This window comes from Octopus sinensis, linkage group LG13 (assembly GCF_006345805.1).
Source record: "Octopus sinensis linkage group LG13, ASM634580v1, whole genome shotgun sequence".
Lineage (NCBI taxonomy): Eukaryota > Metazoa > Mollusca > Cephalopoda > Octopoda > Octopodidae > Octopus > Octopus sinensis.
The window spans coordinates 40982825-41003789 of NC_043009.1; the positions used below are offsets into that span (position 1 = coordinate 40982825).

The 20965-nt window shown below is 35.0% G+C and overlaps 1 protein-coding gene across 2 annotated transcripts in view; it reads right to left on the bottom strand.

Moving 5' to 3' along the window:
* Positions 1 to 20965, bottom strand: part of LOC115218526 (branched-chain-amino-acid aminotransferase, cytosolic) — a 478054-nt gene that overhangs the window by 116344 nt on the left and 340745 nt on the right. For both annotated transcript variants that reach the window (XM_029788393.2, XM_036508335.1), the window contains one exon: positions 392 to 502. In XM_029788393.2, the coding sequence (XP_029644253.1) occupies positions 392 to 502 (111 nt within the window). The remainder of the gene's footprint in view (positions 1 to 391; positions 503 to 20965) is intronic.

The window sequence follows — 20965 nt, forward strand, 5'->3', positions numbered from 1 at the left end:
GAACCAGGTGGATCCAACTTGTTATTTTGTTCTTTCGAAACAACTGATTATTGCATCATTCATAGTTAAATGCACCAATTTCTTTAGTTACCAAAATAAAAACAAAAAAAAACCCAAAAAAAAACAAATATATAAATAAAATGAAATAAAAGCTGTTGGAATTCTAATTGGGGAAACTTTCTGTTCTGTGTCTTTTCTAAGCGTTCTACAGGATGAACAATCATGACACCATCCATTCTAAATACCAGAACTGGAACATAAAACCTCAGAGAAAGAAAAACAGAAGGAAACAAAAAAAAAAAGACTACAGAAGCCATGTAAAACTATAGTTATGATGATCTGAGCTATTTCATGATCAGTTAGTTGAACAAATTGTTTATTAATAACTTACAGGAAGAGAAACCCTTTGAGCACTGTTGTTCATTCGATTCATATTTTCCATGGGTCGGAAGAGACGAATTCTATTATCAGGTCCGCGGTAAGCCTTCATTCCTTCAAAAAGCTGCAACGAGAGAGGAAAAAAGAAGGTGTGAAATGGCTGCTGTGAAAAATTACTAACGAACCAAACCACGCTTTACACATGAATTGCTCCCAGTGAATGGAGACTAGCTTTTCATAATAAAAGATATGTAAGAGTCATTATCTGACCGAGAACAATCATAAAAAGGAACAATGAGCCTGCCGTTTCTATCACCGAACACATATCATCCACTCAGCTGCTAACCTGAAATTTCTGGCTTTATAAAATAAATGAGCTTTTATTTCATTGTTGCAAAGGTGAATGTATTACAATACATATATGAATATATATAATATATATATGTCTGTGTGCGTGTGTATATATATATATATTATATATATATATATATATATATATATATACACACACATACACACACAACCACACATATATACATACTTATACATATACACACATATATATATATATATATATAAAAATACAGATAGATAAATGATTCACTAAATAGTCAGTAAATATTAATGTTGGTGCATATCTATATTTATGTGCAAGTAACTATATATATATATATACACACACATACATAAATACATACATATATATATACATATACACACATACATATATAAATAATATATATATATACACACACACACATATACACAAATACATACATAAACACATGCATAAATACACACATATACACATGTGTGTGTATAAATATATATATATATATATTTATACACAAATACACACACATACACACAAATGGGTGTGTAGGTGCGAATATATATATATATATATAATATATATATATATAGAGATAGACAGATAGATAGACAGAGAGGCAGGCAGTAGGCAGACAGGCAAACAGATCTATAGAGAAACACGCGTAAATACACATTTTACTTAGTTACCTATACGTGTGCATGTGTGTGTGCATGCATGTAACTGAATAAATGTGCACACACATAGTTGAACACAGATATGCACAGACATTTCACATTGGCATATGCTGGTAACTCAGTTTTTCCTGTTTATTTCAAAAGACACAGAGCAGAAAACCAATGGAAGCGTCAGTCCTCACTAATCTTTTCTTTGAATTGAGGCACACATACACACAATAATAATAATAATAATAATAATAATAATAATAATAATAATAATAATAATTATAATCATCACCCCCCTCCCCATCATCATCATCATCATGCTCTAATGGCTGTTTTCTATATTGGCATGGGTCAGATGGTTTGACAGGCGCTGTCAAGGTTCCAAATTGTTTGTTGTGGTTTAGTTTCGACGGCAGGATGCCCTTCCTAATGTTAGCCATTGTACAGAGTGTACTGGGTGCTTTTTACATGTCACTAGCCCAGGAGCATACACACAGTACCAGCATGAGTGTGTTTTAAGTGCCACCAGCACCTGTAAAGGACAAGCCTGTATGTATGGACGACAATGATTTTATACATACAGCTTTTTCCTTTACAGGTGCCAGTACCAAGTGAAATGCACTTGTGCCAGTGCTGTGTAAATGCACCCATGCCAGTTGCAAGTAAAATGCACCACCACACTCTGTAAAGTGGTTGGCATTAACAAGGGCATCCAGCAGTAGAAACCATGCATATATATGTTGAGACCCCCTTCGGTGACGACACAGACCATGGGATTGTATCTAGAAAGTTACCCTCCCAGGCAAAGTTGTTTATGGAAGACCAGCAGTCGCCCATGCATACCGGCCTCCCCTCTCCACGCCACCAGTGTTATCCAAGTGAAAGGCAAAAGCTGATATAGCTTGGCACCTGTGATGTTGCAACTCATTTCTACAGCTGAGTGAACTTGAGCAATGTGAAATAAAGTGTCTTGCTCAAGAACAAAACACGCAGCCCGGTCTGGGATTTGAGCTCATAACCTCACGATTGTAAGCTCAACGCTCTAACCACTGAGCCATGCACCTTCAAATGCATATATAAATACACATATATATATGTATGCATGAGTGTATTTATAATTTTGTCACTATTATCATCATTGTTTTCATGGTCAGTTTTTCAATGTTTGTATGGGCCAGATAGAGTTGACAGAGGCAAATTTGAATGGTTACCTTCCTAACAAGGTAAAATTTCTCCAAATTGAAGAACATTTTCATGGAGGAATGGAAACGAATGACACAGATTCCATGATGATGATACACATTTGCATATATGCAATATGAAGACAAGGAGACATAGCTCACCAATCCACCCACATGCTGGCACACACATGAAGGCTTCATTCAGTTTCTGTCAACTGAATCCATTAACCAGGGACTACAGCAGAAGAAAATCGGCCTCAACATCTGATCCATGCAAGCATGACAAAGTGGACATTAAATGATGATGATGATAATGATGATATAATTATATGAACCAATAGGAGAACTTCTATGTGGTCACATGACCCATTATAAACTTCTGTGTGGTCGCATGACCCATCATAAATGGTAAGCAAATACCCTTCCAATCATACTGTACCATCTTATAAAAGAAGGAACATATTAGAGATTGTAGTCATAGATACACTTTTACTCTTTTACTTGTTTCAGTCATTTGACTGCAGCCATGCTGAAGCACTGCCTTTAGTTGAAGAAATTGACCCCAGGACTTATTCTTTGTAAGCCTAGTACTCATTCTATCAGTCTTTTTTTGCCAAACCACGAAGTGACGGGGACGTAAACATACCAGCATGGTTGTCAAGCGATGTTGGGGGACAAACACGGATACACAAACACACACACACACACACACATATATATATATATATATATATAGACACACACAATGGGCTTCTTTCAGTTTCCGTCTACCAAATCCACTCAAAAGGCTTTGGTCGGCCAGAAGCTATAGTAGATGACATTTGCCCAAGGTGCCATGCAGTGGAACTAAACCCGGAACCATGTGGTTGGTAAGCAAGCTAGTTACCACACAGCCACTCCTGCACCTATAACTGTATGAGAAAAAAAATATAACAGGATGAGAAAAAATATAATAGGATGCTCATAGCTAAAAAACCATTGATCATAATTCTGTTCGGTGTTGGGTAAGCCACAGATAAAAAACAACAACCACAACACATAAATAAAAAAGCAAACTATTTGGCCTCACTTAAAAATGACATTTAATTTAGATAGAGAACAGACATATACAGAGTCTCTTAGAGCTGTTTCTAGAATACCAAAGCATGATGATCCACATGCTTGGCTATTCTAAACACAGCTATAAGAGACTCTGTATATCTATATTCTCTATTTAAATTCCTCCTCCCCTCTCAAAAATTCCTTGTCTTGCAAGTTACTTGGTGACCCCACTGGTGGTGGTGCTATGTAAAAAGCATCCAGTTCACACTGTCAAGTGGTTGGCATTTGGAAGGGCATCCAGCTGTAAAAACCATGGCAAAACTGACCTCATCTGTGCTGGTGCCATGTAAAAACTACTCAGTCCACTCTGTGGGTCAGTTAGGGTGTTAGGAAGAGCAACCAGCTGTAAAAACCATGCCAAAACAGACACAGAAGCCTGGTGTAGTCTTCAACCTGACCAGCTCTTGTCAAACCATCCTACCCATGCTAGTATGGAAGGCAGTCGATGATGGTGATGATATAACAAGTGCAAAATAACCCGAGTAGAACTGAATATCAGTGGCAAGGGATGAACTCAAGACCTGAACTCAAGACCTGTGACAAATGACCTGCATAGCCGTCGCGACCCCATTAAGTTCATAGAATGAAAATAGCAACAGAAATAAAATAGAAGGAAACAAAACATGGTTGTCTGTTGTTTGAAATATTAAGTGTGTAATGAACTACCAAGCCTATAGGTCTGTTCATTGATCGTCTTGGACAGTTTTATTTAATGATAGTTAACCCTTAATAATGTCTTCAGTAGCTAAAACACAGATCGAAGAATGAAAGACAAATGATACGTAGAAAAACGTTGGAGAAGACTTTAGGGATCCATAACGAAAAATCACAGAAGAATACATAGTAATTTGCTGCCTATTAAATTTTATTCTTCTTTTGACAACTGAAGACTTAACGATGGCCATGTTACACCGATTATATGGAGATGAAAACCAGCAAGCGTGGATCTGTGGATAAAGCTAAAAGAGGAATTGAAAACAAGATTATTTTGAGACGAGAACAGAAAGAGAGGTGGGTGCTGGCGGTGGAAGGTGGGTTTTAGTTGGGTTATCAAACATATTGTACAGGTCAGTTCATGCTAATTGATGCCACCGTTATTCAGAGAACATATTACAATATTTCCTATATGCTAAAATCAATCCCTCTTTACAACGAGTGAAGCTTAAAAAGCAGTAAACGTCATTAAAAACCAACATAGCCATTATGGTCAACGAAGAATTGTTGCAGAACCAGTTTTCCATTGAACTAAGTAGGCTTTGATAAGCAGAGCTTACCAATAGCAAACAATCTGCACTAATTAATAGTGATAGGTCCAGACTATAGCTAGGAGCTCAAACCAACTAGATGCCTCTTAACATAAAGAATGTTACTTCTCTTAGCTAATCCCAGTGATCTTAAAATTCTATTCAATTGCCGAAGACAACCGAAATGGTACACAATAGCCTTTAAGTGCATCACATATATTTGGCAGTAGTTTAATTATATGGAGGACAATGTCAGCCAAATTTCTATGGGGGTCATCTGCTCTCCTGGAAATGGTATCTACTTTTACAGTAGACAGTGAAGAGTCGGCAGTTTAAGTAAGACATTATGGAAAACAAACAGCTCAGACATAAATCAATTCGATAACTGGCTTAAAGGGTCTTTAGGTCTGATGTTTTCTTTGAAAAGTAGCTTTTTCTTCAGATGCAAGGAGCCAACAATTGAAAAATCAAAGATGCACTGGAAGCAATTTTCGGTTACAAATAATTATGTTTAGTAAAGGTAGTGATTTCTCTGAACTAGAAAAATAAATAAATAAATAAACAAATAAAAAAAATAAATGAATATAAAAATAAAAATTGCCCCTATAAATACTTGATAACAGTGTAATTTATATTTATTATATAAATATAAAAAGAGATCACCGACTAAATTCCTGAATAGACACTGACTGCATATGTCTCTGTCTGCAAATTAACCGAAGCCAATGTGTATATGAGCACACAAGCATGTGTGTGTATATATACATATATATGTGTGTGTATATACATATATATATATGTGTGTGTGTGTATATACATATATATATGTGTGTGTATATACATATGTGTATATATATATATATATATATATGATGATATATATATATACACACACACACACATATATACAGATATATACATCTATATACATATAAAAATATATGCATCTATATATACACGTAATATCAATATTATCCATTCATTACTTGTATATTCCCTGTATACTCCTATATAGGAATGTATATATATCTATGTATGTACACACAAACATATATATATATATTTATGTACACACATATGTATGCATATGTATATATAAATGTATACACCCCCACCCTACATATATCTTATTTGCTGCCATTTTTCTTTAAGAAAAATGTCAAAATGGTACCTACAGTTCAATGAACATCTCTTTAACTATAATGGCTGCAACTGACTTGGATCTACAAATGGTGACATAAGGATTTGAACACTATTCTTATTCAGCTTTCATCAGTTCTTTGTTTTCTTTTTTTTTTTAATTTATTCATGATTTTGCTTCTTTTTTTTTTAAATCTACAGGGGCTTGTGTAGCTGTGTGGTAAGAAGCTTGCTTCCCAACCACATGGTTCCAGGTTCGTTCCCACTGTGTGGCAACTTGGGCAGGTGCCTTATACTATAACCTCGAGCAGACCAAAGCCTCGTCAGTGAATTTGATAGACAGAAACTGAAAGACACCTGTCATATATATATATATATATGTATGTATTTATGTGCGTGTATGTGTTTGTTGCCCATCACCACCGACATCACTTGAAAACCGATGCTGGTGTGCTTATGTCCTCGTAACTTAGTGGTTCGATAAAAGAGACCAATAGAAGAAGTCCTAGGCTTACAAAGAATATGTCCTGGGGTCGACTTCTTCGACTAAGGTGGTGCTTCAGCATGGCCGCAGTCAAATGACCGAGACAAGTCAAAGAATAAATTTGGTAGTGAAATCTTGTAAAAGGAACATCAATAGTTTAATCCCTGTATTCTAAGTGACCATCACTAAAACCCTAACCCATAGCTTAATACTGACTGGAATTTAAAATCCAAGTGTTGGTCAATTCACAGTGGAATGATGACTTAAAGGGGTTCTGGAAGAAATGCCACTCAGTATTTTGACTGATGTGCTAATAATTCTGCTTCAAATTTTGGTACAAGGCCAGCATTTTATTTTTGGTGTGTGTGTGTGTTTGGGGTGGGTGGAAGTTAGTTGATTACATCAACCTCATTGCACAACTGGTACTTATTTTATCGACCTCAGTAGGACTGAAATCAAAGACTTGAGCTTAGAATGTAAAGAGCTGTAGGTAATGTTATGGGTTTCATCTGATGAGCTAACCAATTATACCACTCGATTAATAATAATAATAATAATGGTTTCAAATTTTGCCACAAGAACAGCAATTTTTGGGGAAGGCCAAGTGTAATTTGGCCCCAGTGTAATTGACTCATTGACCCCAGTCTTTCACTGGTACTTAATTTATTGACCCCGAAGGGATGAAAAGCAAAGCTGACTTTGGCAGAATTTGAACTCAAAACTTATTTTATTTATCCCAAAAGGATTTTGGGAGAGGGGGACTAGTTGAATACATCAACTGCAGTGTTTCACTAGTACTTAATTCACTGACCCCAAAAGGATGAAAAGCAAAGTCGACCTCAGAGGAATTTGAACTCAGAACGTAAGCATGGGCAAAATACCAGTGAGTATTTCGTCTGGTGTGCTAGCTCGCCTTATTATTAATGATGATAACAATAATAATCATCATTTCTACAATAGGCACAAGGCCTGAAATTTTGGGAGAGGGGGCTGGTCGATTACATTGACCCCCAGTCTTTCACGGGTACTTAATTTATTGACCCCGAAGGGATGAAAGGCAAAGTTGGCCTCGGCAGAATTTGAACTCAGAACATAAGGTCGGGTGAAATACTGCAAAGAATCTCACCTGGAATGCTAACGATTCTGCCAGCTTGCCACCTTAAAATCCTGACAAATTGGAGAATCTCAGTACCAATTGCATGCTAGGCAAGCACACTGCCGCTTGAGCTAATTCCCCAACAAAATGATAATAATAATGATGATAATAATAATGGTTTCAAATTTTGGCAAAAAGCCAGCAATTTCAGGGAAGGGGTTAAGTTGAATATACGTTGACCCCACAGGGTAAGTCAATTACAATGACCCCAAAAGGATGACAAGCAAAGCTGAGCTAAGTGGAATTTGAACTCTGAATGAAAATATGGATGAAATGCTGCTAAGAATTTTTTCTGGCACACTAATGATTCTGCTAGCTCATCATCTTAATAATAATAATAATAATGATGATGATGATAATAATAATAACAATAATAATGATAATAATAATAATAATAATAATAATAATAATAATAATATAATGATAATAATAATAATAATAATAATAATAATAATATAATGATAATAATAATAATAATAATAATAATAATGATAATAATAATGATAATCTTTTCTACTAAAGGCACAATACTTAAAATTTGGGGGAGAGGGGAGTGGTCGATTACATCAACCCTAGAGTTTCACTTGCACTTAGTTTATCAACCCTGGAAAGATGAAAGGTAAAGTCAACCTTAGCGGAATTTGAACTCAGAATGTGAAGGACAGATGAAATGCCACAAGGCATTTTGCCCAGCATGCTAATGATTCTGCCAGCTCACTGCATTAATAATATAATAATAATAATGACAACAATGATAAAAGCAATGATAATAATGATGAGGACGATGACAATTATTATTATTATTATTATTATTATTATTATTATTATCATCATCACCATTTCAAATATCGGTATGAGGACAGGAACATCAGAGGATGGTGTAACGCAATTACATCAATCCCAGTCCTCAACTAGTACTTATTTTATTGATCTTGAGGGGTTGAAAGGCAAAGTCTACCTCTGCAGAATTTGAACTCAGAATGTTAAGTCAGAAAAAATGCCACTAAGCATTTTGAATAATGATGATAATAATAATAATAATAATAACAATGCTGATAATGATAATAATAATAATAATAATAATAATAATAATAATAATAAAAACTAAATAAATATATAAATAAATATAACGGTACCATCAACACTCAGGAATGATTTATTCTTTCAAATAAATGTAAAACCTTGGGAAGAAACCCATGAGACAAAATGCCACGGTTTACAATTTATTAGGTGTCTTAGTTCACAACATGATGTACCCTAACAATGATGTAACAAGTTGGAGAAAGTAGAGAGAGAGAGAGAGGTGGAAGAAGGAAGAAAACGAATGGACCTTTTTTAGTGCAAACCATATGACCATTCCGCTGTTTTTTACAGAATACAGAAAGAGGAATGGTTAACAGGGATAGAGATGAAGGAGACTGAAGTAGGGCCAAGTCAGTTTATTAAAAGAGTAAGCTGGATGCACCCAAAAACTTAGAATTTGCAAGGATAATATTTTTACGTGGAGGTTGGTGGTGGTGGTGGTGGTGGTGGTGGTGAGGCAGGTGGTGGTGACATGAGATAATGTCCAGCTCCAAGAATTAATTGGATTGAATCGCTGGAAGTGGAAGAGGAGAGACTCTAAGACATTACGGTTATGTTATGATACCGATTCCAAACTAACGTTGAAAAGAAGGTGGTCTAGTTTGTTTCGAAATTCCCTAGAACAGTGTCATTTGTGGTTCAGCTGTCCATTTTCGTAGAGAATAATGACAGGTGCAGTCATAAAGAGGGATAGAAAGCCACCACCAGCAAACCCTGCCCCCACAAAAAAAAAAAAAAAAAAAAAAAAAAAAAAATTGTTAAAAAAAAGTTCACAAAAATAAATTAATAAGTAGTGAATAATTTATGCCATTAGCAAGAATGACAAGTTGAAGATGAACTTTGCCGTTCTCTACCTAATGCAAAAAAAAAAAGAAAAGAAAAAAAAAATAGTTTTAAAGAAAAAAATTGATAAGAGACATCTAAGATATATGATAAAAGATCATGAATTCTGCTAATGACTTTGGAGTTTAAGAACTGACACTGAACCAGAGACACAGACACACAGACACACACACACACACACACACACACACACACTATACTTGTAGCATTGTGATGTTGATGATTCTGAGATTGGGAACTCTTGTGTTCTGACTAAAATAACATTGCTATTTTTTGAGAGATGACGGTAATAGCAGCATTGATGATACCAAAAGAAGATTATGATAGGATTGACCGAGAAAATTCATTTTTAAATCTTTGAACCAACGAGTACACTTTAACGGGTACAAATTTAACTGATTAACCCAGTGGATGGTGAAGACATGTGGCCAAGTGGTTAAGGTGTTGCGCTCATGATCATAGGATCGTGGGTTCATTTCCCAGATCAAGCAGTGCATTGAGTTCTTGAGAGAAAAAAACCCCACTTTATTTCACATTGCTCCAGTCTGGAAATGATGAGCTGTTGTGATCTCAGACACTTATATGCCACAGAAACCAGTATATGGCCTTATAAGTTTTAAGATTCATGAGAAACCATTAAGCATTAGGAGGACCCCTGGAAGATACAAAAGCAGGTGGCCACATGGTTTTGTGTTTATGGTTCACTAAATGGCAGAAATACTAATTTCCAACTGGACAATTGATCACATATTCCTGAGCTGATACTTTATTTTAACTGTCAGTATGATGCTTGCACCAGTTTACCGGACAGATATAAAATTGGTAAAGGTAAATAAAGGTGAAAACAGGTGAAGTTACCAGTTCACTCAGCTGGAGATATGAGTTGTGACGTCACTGATACCAAACTGTATCAACCTTTGCCTTTCCCTTGGATAGCATCAGTGGTGTGGAGAAGGGAGGCTGGTAATGCATGGACAACTGCTGATCTTCCATAAACAAACTTGCCCAGACTTGTGCCTTGGAGAGTAACTTTCTAGGTGCAATCCCATGGTCATTCATAAACTAAGAGGGTCTTTACTCATTACCTTCCCGAGTCATACCGAGACTCATAAGGGCCAGATTCCTGGTTTCTTGACATATATATTCCCCACCGGGAAGGGACACTGGTCTGTCGCAAGATTACTTATTTTTGCCAGCTGAGTGGACTAGAGCAATGTGAAATGAAATGTTTTAGTAAAGAACACAACACATCACCCGGTCCAGGAATCAAAACCACAATCCATCACCACCACAATGATGACCACTACCAGTATCACCAGCATCAGCACCAACAGCTCCACCACCTCAGATGCTACAGCTGTTGCCACCACCACCCATGGTACAAATATTGCTGTTCTGTTGCCTATGACTAGTTTAAGCTTAAGCATTCTGTCACATGCTCTGATTTTCCTGGCAATAATTAAACTATGCGCAGGAGTGGCTGTGTGGTAAGTAGCTTGTTTACCAACCACATGGTTCCGGGTTCAGTCCCACTGCGTGGCACCTTGGGCAAGTGTCTTCTACTATAGCCTCGGGCTGACCAAAGCCTTGTGAGTGGATTTGGTAGACGGAAACTGAAAGAAGCCCGTCGTATATATATATATGTGTGCGTGTGTGTTTGTGTGTCTGTGTTTGTCCCCCTAGCATTGCTTGACAACCGATGCTGGTGTGTTTATGTCCCCATCACTTAGTGGTTCGGCAAAAGAGACCAATAGAATAAGTACTGGGCTTACAAAGAATAAGTCCTGGGGTCGAGTTGCTCGATTAAAGGTGGTGCTCCAGCATGGCCGCAGTCAAATGACTGAAACAAGTAAAAGAGTAAAAGAGTATGCAACCACCAAACGCAGTGCTGTTACCCACCCAGAGGAATTTGCCCACGACAAGTCTAGGTCGAGAATTCCCTCTATCTTAATCACCCTTGCTCTAGCACCCATACATTTTTTCTCTAGTCCTAAATTACTTGTGCTCCTCCCAGTAACAGTAACCCAGAAGTTTCATGCTTGATACTGAGAGGGGAGTTCCTGGTGATGATCAGATCATTTGCCGGTCAGATTATTTTTTTGTATTTGAAAGCAGGAAAGTCAGAGTTCCTATTTGATGATGGTCTATAAGTTCTCACAAATGGCCTAATAGTTTCACATAACCACCTAACTACAATCCTCAACACAAAACATAATAAGCCCTAAAAAAGCAACATAGGTTTTTCACTGAGTTAACTGTTGTGTTTTTACAGTATTTTTTTTCTTCACAAATGGATGCTGTTCTTATTCCAAACCTCTTTATGACCTTAATGAAATTTAAAATATACGATCACATTTAACAAAATGAATCATTAGACAGTTTTAAGATGTATGGTATCTTTTTAAAATTTTTTTAAATATTTTCACTGGAGAATTTATTGAACTAAAAATGACTAAATGAATTAATGGAATATCTATCAGAGGTGAACAAGTTTAACTAAATATTTCCTAATGACCCAATGGAATACAAAGGTAAAAGAAATAGAAGAAAAATAAACATGACTGTCATTTTAAATCTAATTCCAGAAAAGAAAAAAAAAAAAACGAAAATGGTTGAAATGGTTTATTTATAACATCTTTTCGTAGAAAAGAAACGGAATTTATTCCAAGACACCAATAATTTATGGTGCACTATACAATAATGTCATCAACATACATTGTCATTCTTTACGTATACATTTTCAACACACACACACATATATAATAATCAATGTCTTCATCTTAACTCTTTTATGATATTTCTAATGACAGATTGCCTTTATGCTTATATTAATTTTCCTGATACCATATTTGATGGTATATACAAGGGGTAACAGAAAATACAGGAGAATCCATTAATTATGATTTTATTAACACACTTATTGTAGTGGTACTTCAGTTTTTCTAATCCCTGTAAAAGAAGTCAGAAGGTTGGGCCTTTAGCCAGGACTTTTGCAATACCCTAAAAGCCACGAACTTTTTGGCACCCCCTCGTAAAACATACTTACCCCCCCCAAATGCCTCAAAAGTCACCCTGGGTTTTATATGTAAAGTTACTTTGAATATTACATGTAGTAATGCACTAAAAGCTATTTTTTTCCCTCGAATATGATCGGCTGAAAATGGGAAGCATCTAATATAGCCATGCATCTTTTGAGCCATCAAATACAGTTATCAAGATTTTAGAAGGGTTAATGAAGTACCTAGCTTTATATATTAGTTTCAAATTTTTGGCACAAGGCCAGCTATTTCAAACGACGGGTAAGTCAATTACATCGACCTCATTTCTCAACTGCTGCTTAATTTATTAACCCCTGAAAGGGATAGAAGGCAAAGTTGACCTTGGTGGAATGTGAACTCAGAACATAAAGGCGAATGAAATGCTGCTAAGCACTTTGCCCAGCATGCTAACGATTCTGCCAGCTCTCTGCTTTCTTAACTTGATGAAGGTGCATAGCCAAGAGGTTAGGGAATCCAACTAATCATCTTCATATCAAAGGTTCAAGTCTTATGCAAGGTAGTGCAATGTGTCCTAGAACAAGGAACTTTATTCCAAAGAAATAAATGCAGAACAATAATAATATTGTATGTTCATGTATTTGTTTTGCAAGAATCTTGATGTGAAATTGTGTGTTGGAACAGATATAGCTATTCTTTGGGTGGTCATATTTTGCCAATCAATTTCATAATTTTTTAGCTTTATTATTATTTTGGTTTCTTTGGCAAAGCGCTTTTAGTTTCTTTGTCAAAGCACTCTCCAGAAAATGGAACAAGCAGAACAAAAAGAGACGTGAGGGATAAAGAGTCACTGATAAGGTTACAGAAGGTGTGATGAAAGAGCTTTGACAAAGAAACTATAATAATAATAATAAAGCTGAGGTGAAGACCAAATATATAGCGTGTGTGTGTGTTTAATTAGCAAAATGTGACCATCCCTAAGTATAACTATATGAGACTATCCAATTTTTGTTTAATATTTTGTCAGATTTAAAGCTACAACTGTGAAATGCCAACCTTGATGACGTACAGAAAGGGTTGAACAACTAAGTATAATTTACAGATCGATATATCTAAATATACCAAGTCTTTCTTTATACTAAGAACCACATTTCACATCCAAGAATGCAGTTGTTCATTACATGGGTTGCTGTGTGACCATCTATTTCATAGTGGCAGCAGCATAGGACCTTTTGCAAGTGATATGCTATGTCACATGTCAGCCAAAACAGAAACTGAAAAGTTTTGAAATTAATTCTGAAACAGTTTTGGGTTATATGTTTATTGTTTAGCAAAACCTTTGATGGAACATAGCCTAGAAATTTATGGGTGGGATGCATTTTGATAATAAATGAGCTGCGTTCAGATTCAATTTGATTATGAATGACCCAGAGTGGGACTAAATTTGATTATGAATGACCCAGAGTGGGACTAAATTTGATTACAGATGAACCACATGGGGACAACAATTTCATTACAGAAGAACTAAAGTGAGGCTCAGTTTGATTATGAATTACCCAGAGTGGGACTAAATTTGATTACAGATGAACCAAATGGAGAACACAATTTCATTACAGAAGAACTAAAGTGAGGCTCAGTTTGATAATAAATGACCCTGGGTGGGACTAAATTTGATTACAGATGAACCAAATGGAGAACACAATTTCATTACAGAAGAACTAAAGTGAGGCTCAGTTTGATTATAAATGACCCTGGGTGGGACTAAATTTGATTACAGATGAACCACATGGGAAACACAATTTCATTATGGGAGAACTAGGGTCAGATTCGATTTGGTTATGAATAACCGGAGGATCGACTTACTCTGATTGCAGATGATCTTGGGTGGAACTCAATACTCTTTTCTCTTTTACTTGTTTCAGTCATTTGACTGTGGCCATGCTGGAGCACCGCCTTTAGTCGAGCAAATCAACCCCAGGACTTATTCTTTGGAAGCCTGGTACTTATTCTATCAGTCTCTATTGATGAATCACTAAGTTACGGGGACATAGACACACCACCATCGTTTGTCAAGCGATGTTGGGGGACAAACACAGACACACAAACATATACACACACATACATACATATATATATATATATATATATACGACGGGCTTCTTTCAGTTTCCGTCTATCAAATCCCCTCACAAGGCTTTGGTCAGACCGAGGCTATAGTAGAAGACTCCTGCTCAAGATGCCACGCAGTGGGAATGAACCCGGAACCATGTGATTGGTAAGCAAGCTACTTACCACACAGCCACTCCTGCGCCTATGTACAACTTTTGTGAAACTTCATATGGAGCAGCATTGAATGGACTGCAACCAATTAAACCAGATTACAATGGATACCTAGCAATCATCATCATCATTGTTCGACCGTGGTCGAGACAATGGAATTAACCATGCTACGCCAGACTTCACAGTCCATCATGGCATTACGGAGGTCCTGTTGCTGGATGCCTGTATCCCTGGAGATTACATCAGGGTAGGAGAGTGTGCGCCCTCTGGTATTGCGAGTAGATGGCTTCCAGAGGAGAAGAGTAGAAATTACCTCTTTTTCAGCTCTACAACAATGTCCAACAAACTGGACTCTCCTACCTTTCACAAGAGATGACACAGGTGGTAGTTTCCCATATATTTGCATTTTGGTTGGATGGCACTTTCACGAGAGATTTTGAGCTCTCATCAGGAGGCGAGTGTAGGTTCCATCCAACTGCCGCTCAAGCTTCTTTGATAACGTCCAGGTTTCTGAGCCATATAGTAGAATTGGTTCGACTGTAGCAATAGCAACAGTGGTGACACCACTAACAACACCAAAGTAACTGTAGAAGTTTAGCCATCCATACATAAGGAGAACTAACAGTTAACCAGCTGCTTTTCAACCCAGGAAGGAAAGCAAAGCCTGTCAGATAATGTAAGCAGTAAATAAAAATTAAAACAAACATAACTGTAAACCACAACAGAGATTATTTAACGGAACTTAGCTGAAATATTATGCAAATAGAAAAAAAAAATTATAGATATATTTTGTCTCTGGAGTAAAGTATACTCCATTTTATGAAATCAAAGGTGAAAGAAGAAAAAGAAGATGAATCCAGATATTTATTAGTGAAATGAATATAAAAAGTAAACAAACTGAATTTGAAGAGAAAATATTAAGATCTTTGAAGCCAGTGGATAATTTCTGTGAGCAAACAGCAAAGTGGTGGTTAACATTGGTAATAAATATGATTAAATGATTTTTGTTTGATAAATTATTAATAAAACAACAGCTAAGGGGGGAAAAAAACCGAAAAGCCAAAATAAATATAAAAAAAACAGCTATGCAAAAAAAGACCAAAATGAAAAAAGGATCAAAAAGACAAAAATAAAAATTTTAAAAATGAAGGGAATAGATGTGTTTCTTTGGAACTTTCTATAAATCATTATTGTTCTATACGACCAAATGTTTTAATGTTTTTCTTTTCTAACTTTTAAAGCTGCTTGTTGAATGTCTAAGAAATTTTAAATTTTCAAAAAATGACCAACCATCTTGTTGTTCTACAATGAGAATGTTGTGTTAAAAGAAACACTTTTTCGCTTCTTAAAAAAATAAAAAATAAAAAAAAAAACGATAAGACATCATTTGTCAAGTTGTCAAAAAACATTAAAGCAAATCGTGGAAAAATTTAAATATTGAATATATTTCGTTGAAAGCTGATAAAATGAATTTGTTTAAAAACTTGATGTTTTGTGAGGAATTTGTATTTTTCAATGATTATTATATATAAATCTAAATTTTACACACACAACTTTACCGAAAACACCCAAAAGTTCAATACACAGAATGCATGATATCATCATCATCATTATTATATTATTATCATTACTATTATTATTATTACTATTATTATTTGTATTATTTCCTGTTATTATGTATGACAGTATAAGATAACAGTAATTCTTCTGAATTTCCAGAGACAAATTAGAATTAAAATGAATAAATAAATAAATGAAAATATTTTTTAAAAATATATACAGAAACCTTTGAAAACCTGTCAAAGCTAACACATCATTATATACTTAGAAGGTAAATAAATATAAAATAATATAAAAATAATATAAAACTTTTAATATTAAACTATCAACCCATGGATTTTTTCAATTCATTGTTTTTTTTTTATATTTTCATGTTAATTTTTTTTTTCAAAATTCTTTATTTATTTATCTGTTTGAATCAATAGGTATTGATAAAAATAAAAATTGCATGATATTAAGTTTTAGGCAATTATGTGTTACATATCTATTTATGTATGTATTCGTAGAGATCTGCATATTTTCAAGGCAACAAATTCATATATACATTTGCATGGCTATTTTTCCGTTTTATTATTCGCATGCGTGTTTGTATGCACGAGTGTATGTGTATATGCATGCGACTGAGATAGACATGAGGGAGAGAGCGGGCAGAGGAAGAAAAAGGAAGTGGATGTGTATGCAATGTCAATTATTTTTAAAAAGAATATTTTAAACGTGTGCCATTTTGAATGAGACCTGAGTTGAAATGCACATCTTTGTCAAAAAATAATCTCCAGATCTGTCAGACTATCGTTCTAGTGAATGAAGACGATGATGATGATGATGATGATGATGATGATGATGACAGCAATAATCACGACAACGATGATTGTGGTGATGATGACAGCAACGATGATGAAGATTGTGATGATGATAATGCTTCTGCTGCTGATGATAATGACGATGATGATGATGATGACTATGATGATGATGATGATGATGATTGATAACGATGGTAGCAATGATGATAACGACAATTCGAAGCTGACCGAAAAAAACTAAATAATGCTATAAATCCGAGAACTGATTGAAATATTATGATATGACGATAGATTTCTAACAAAAAAAAAAAGAAAAAAAATCAATCAATGTCACATTTACATACATTATTATCTAGGTATTTATTCTCTTCGACACTTATCAGATTTTTTAATCTCAATGCCTACCTCTACTTCTGATCCTCTCTCTTTCTCTCGTGTGCTTTCTTCATTTCGATAACTACCACATGTTTTTATATACCACTCTTTTGTCTATTAGTGTTAACCTAACAGTCTATATTTATCGTTAGACTTTCTGTTTTTTTTTATTTTTATTCTCTCTCTCCCATACTCCTTTGACATAACTTCAAATAACCATTTTTATCACAACTCCAACAATCTAACTAAAATCTGGTTTTGAAATCTCAGACCAGATCAATGAAGAAGCGAGTTATATTTTAATATTTCTCTAATTTTTAAGGCGGCAAACTTGTAGAACTGTTAGCATGCTGGACAAACTGCTTAGTGGCGTTTTGTCAGTCTTTACACTCTGAATTCAAATTTCGCCAGGATCAACTTTGCCTTTCAACCTTTCGGGGTCAATAAAATAAGTACCAGTTGAGCAAAGAGTCCATTGTAATCAACTTGTCCCCTCCCTTGAAATTGCTGGCCTTGTGCCAAACTTTGAAATCAATGTTTCTCAAATAAAAGGCACCAAGCTGGCACAATTGGCGGCAAGCCAGGCAAACTGCATAGCGGCATTTCGTCATATATATTCAGAGTTCAAATTTCGCCTTTACATTCAGAGTTCAAATTCCACTGAGGTCAACTTTGCCTTTCATACTCTTGGGATCAATAAAATGAGTACCAGCTGAGCACTGGCATTACTGTAAAAGACTTGTCTCCTCCCCTCAAATTGCTGGCCATGTGCTAAAATTTGAAATTAATATTTCTGTAATTAAGGGAGGCAAGCTGGCAGAATCATTAGCACACAGAGCAAACTGCTCAGCAACATTTCGTACATCTTTATGTTTTGAGTTCAAATTCTGCTGAGGTGAACTTTGCCTTTCATCTTTTCGGAGTGGATAAAATAAGTACCAGTTGAGCACTGGGGTCAAAGTAAAACTTTGCAATCAATATTTCTGTAATTAATTTTCAGTCACGCCTTATTATTTTACACACATTCAGCAGTTTTTATTTTATCCTATGTTCATCACCAATAAGTTAAAATTTTTCACTATGCACTCCTTTTTTGCTTTTATCTTTCTGTCTTTTATAGAATGAGGAATGAATATGAAGAGAACAGCCTTGTCTTCCCTGAAGGTACTCCCATTCTCATTTTTATTTACATTAATAATCTTTGATTCATCGGCTTCGAGCCAGACTCAACAAGTTATCTATCTACATCAAGAGGGTTTTCCCTTATCTTTATTATCTTTACACTAAAACCTTGTCCAAGTTCTTGGTTGGGTTTTTATTAATTTTTTTATTTGTGCTCGACTTTTACAATATACATACAAAAAGATATATATAGGTATATATGTGTATATACACACCCTCATACACATATATATATACATGTACATATATACACATATGTATATATACATATACATACATATATATACATATATGTATATATAAATATACATATATGTATATATACATATATACATACATATATATATACATGTGTATGTATATGTATATATACATTTATGTATATACATACATATATATATATATACACACACACATATATATACATAGATATACACACACACACATATACACACAAATATTTCAGTGTGTGTATGTATGTATTCTTCCCTAAAGAAAATCATGAGATAAGAACTAAAGCACATACTTTTAATGCAATAGCCCCATCAAAATATCTCCCAGCCCTAGCACACACACACACACACACACAAACCATCTCCACAACCACTATTTCCTAGTTTCCTACATCTGCTATTACTGATTCCAATTCTATTGGACAGTTCAGAACCAAGCTGAAGGCACAGACAAGCAGAAGGATAGGTGAATAGATAGATAGATGGGTAAACAGTCTAATAAAGAGTACATATATATATATACATACATAGTTATACATATACGTATACATATATATATATATATATATATATATATATATATATATCCATAGATATACACAGATATATAGATATCCATATATATATATACACACACACATATATATATGTACATATATAAACACATATATATATAGATACATACACACAACATCATCGTTTAAAGTTCGCTTTCCATGCTAGCATGGGTTGGACGATTTGACTGAGGACTGGCAAAACAGATGGCTGCACCAAGCTCCAATCTGATCTGGCAGAGTTTTTACAGCTAGATACCCTTCCTAACACCAACCACTCCAAGAGTGTAGTGGGTGCTTTTACGTGCCACTGGGACGAGGGCCAGTGAGGCGGTACTGGCAAAGACAACACTCAAATGGTGTTTTTTACGTGCCACCTGCACAGGAGCCAGTCCAGTGCATTGGTGATGACCTCGCTTGAATGTCTTTTCACATGCCACTGACATTTTTACGTGCCATCTGCACAGAAGCTAGTCAGCTGCTCTGGCAAATATCGTGTGTGTATATATATATATATATATCATTTATAAATACATATATATATATATATATATATATATATATATACATACACACATACATGTATATGTATATATATATATATCCATATATACATATATATACACATAAGTAAGTAAATGGAGTTGAACGAAGTTGTTATTAAAATTCTTTTACTTTCGACATATGTTTCGAAAACAACATGGTATTATTCCAAAGGAATAAACAGTGTAAAATGCAATCTTCTCATCAGGAAAGAAAGAGAGCTTATCTCATCCGTGTTACTTGCGTGAATTTTGATACCCTGGTAACTGTTTATTGAATTTTCCATGTTAATGGTAAACAAAGGATAATTCAATCATCCATTTACATATATATATATACATATATATATATACACACACACACATATATATATATATGTATATATATATATATATGTGTGTGTGTGTGTATGTGTGTGTGTGTGTGTACACAGTCACTCCTGATAAATTCCAGACAACATCATACCCTAGGCCAGTGATTCTCAACCAGTGTGCCGCAAAATTTTGAATAACCCACTAAGAAAATGCGAAAAACCACATAATCCCAATTGAGTATTCACAGTGTGTGGTGTAACATGTTGCAACACAGCTTTTTTTCATTTAGGGATGAGCAAATTGTTTCCAAATGTCACAATGCTAAAAATTCTATATCTTGTATTGTTTCATCATTAATATTGATCATAGGACTGGATATTGGTCAATAATTGCCTTAGGGTGGAGGACCCCTCCCACCAAGAAAAAAGATTTATCATATCATGCATTTTTTTTTCACTTTTATGGTAGAATCTACCTCTAAAACTGAGACAAATTATATATTTCTTTTCATTCTGGTCTTAA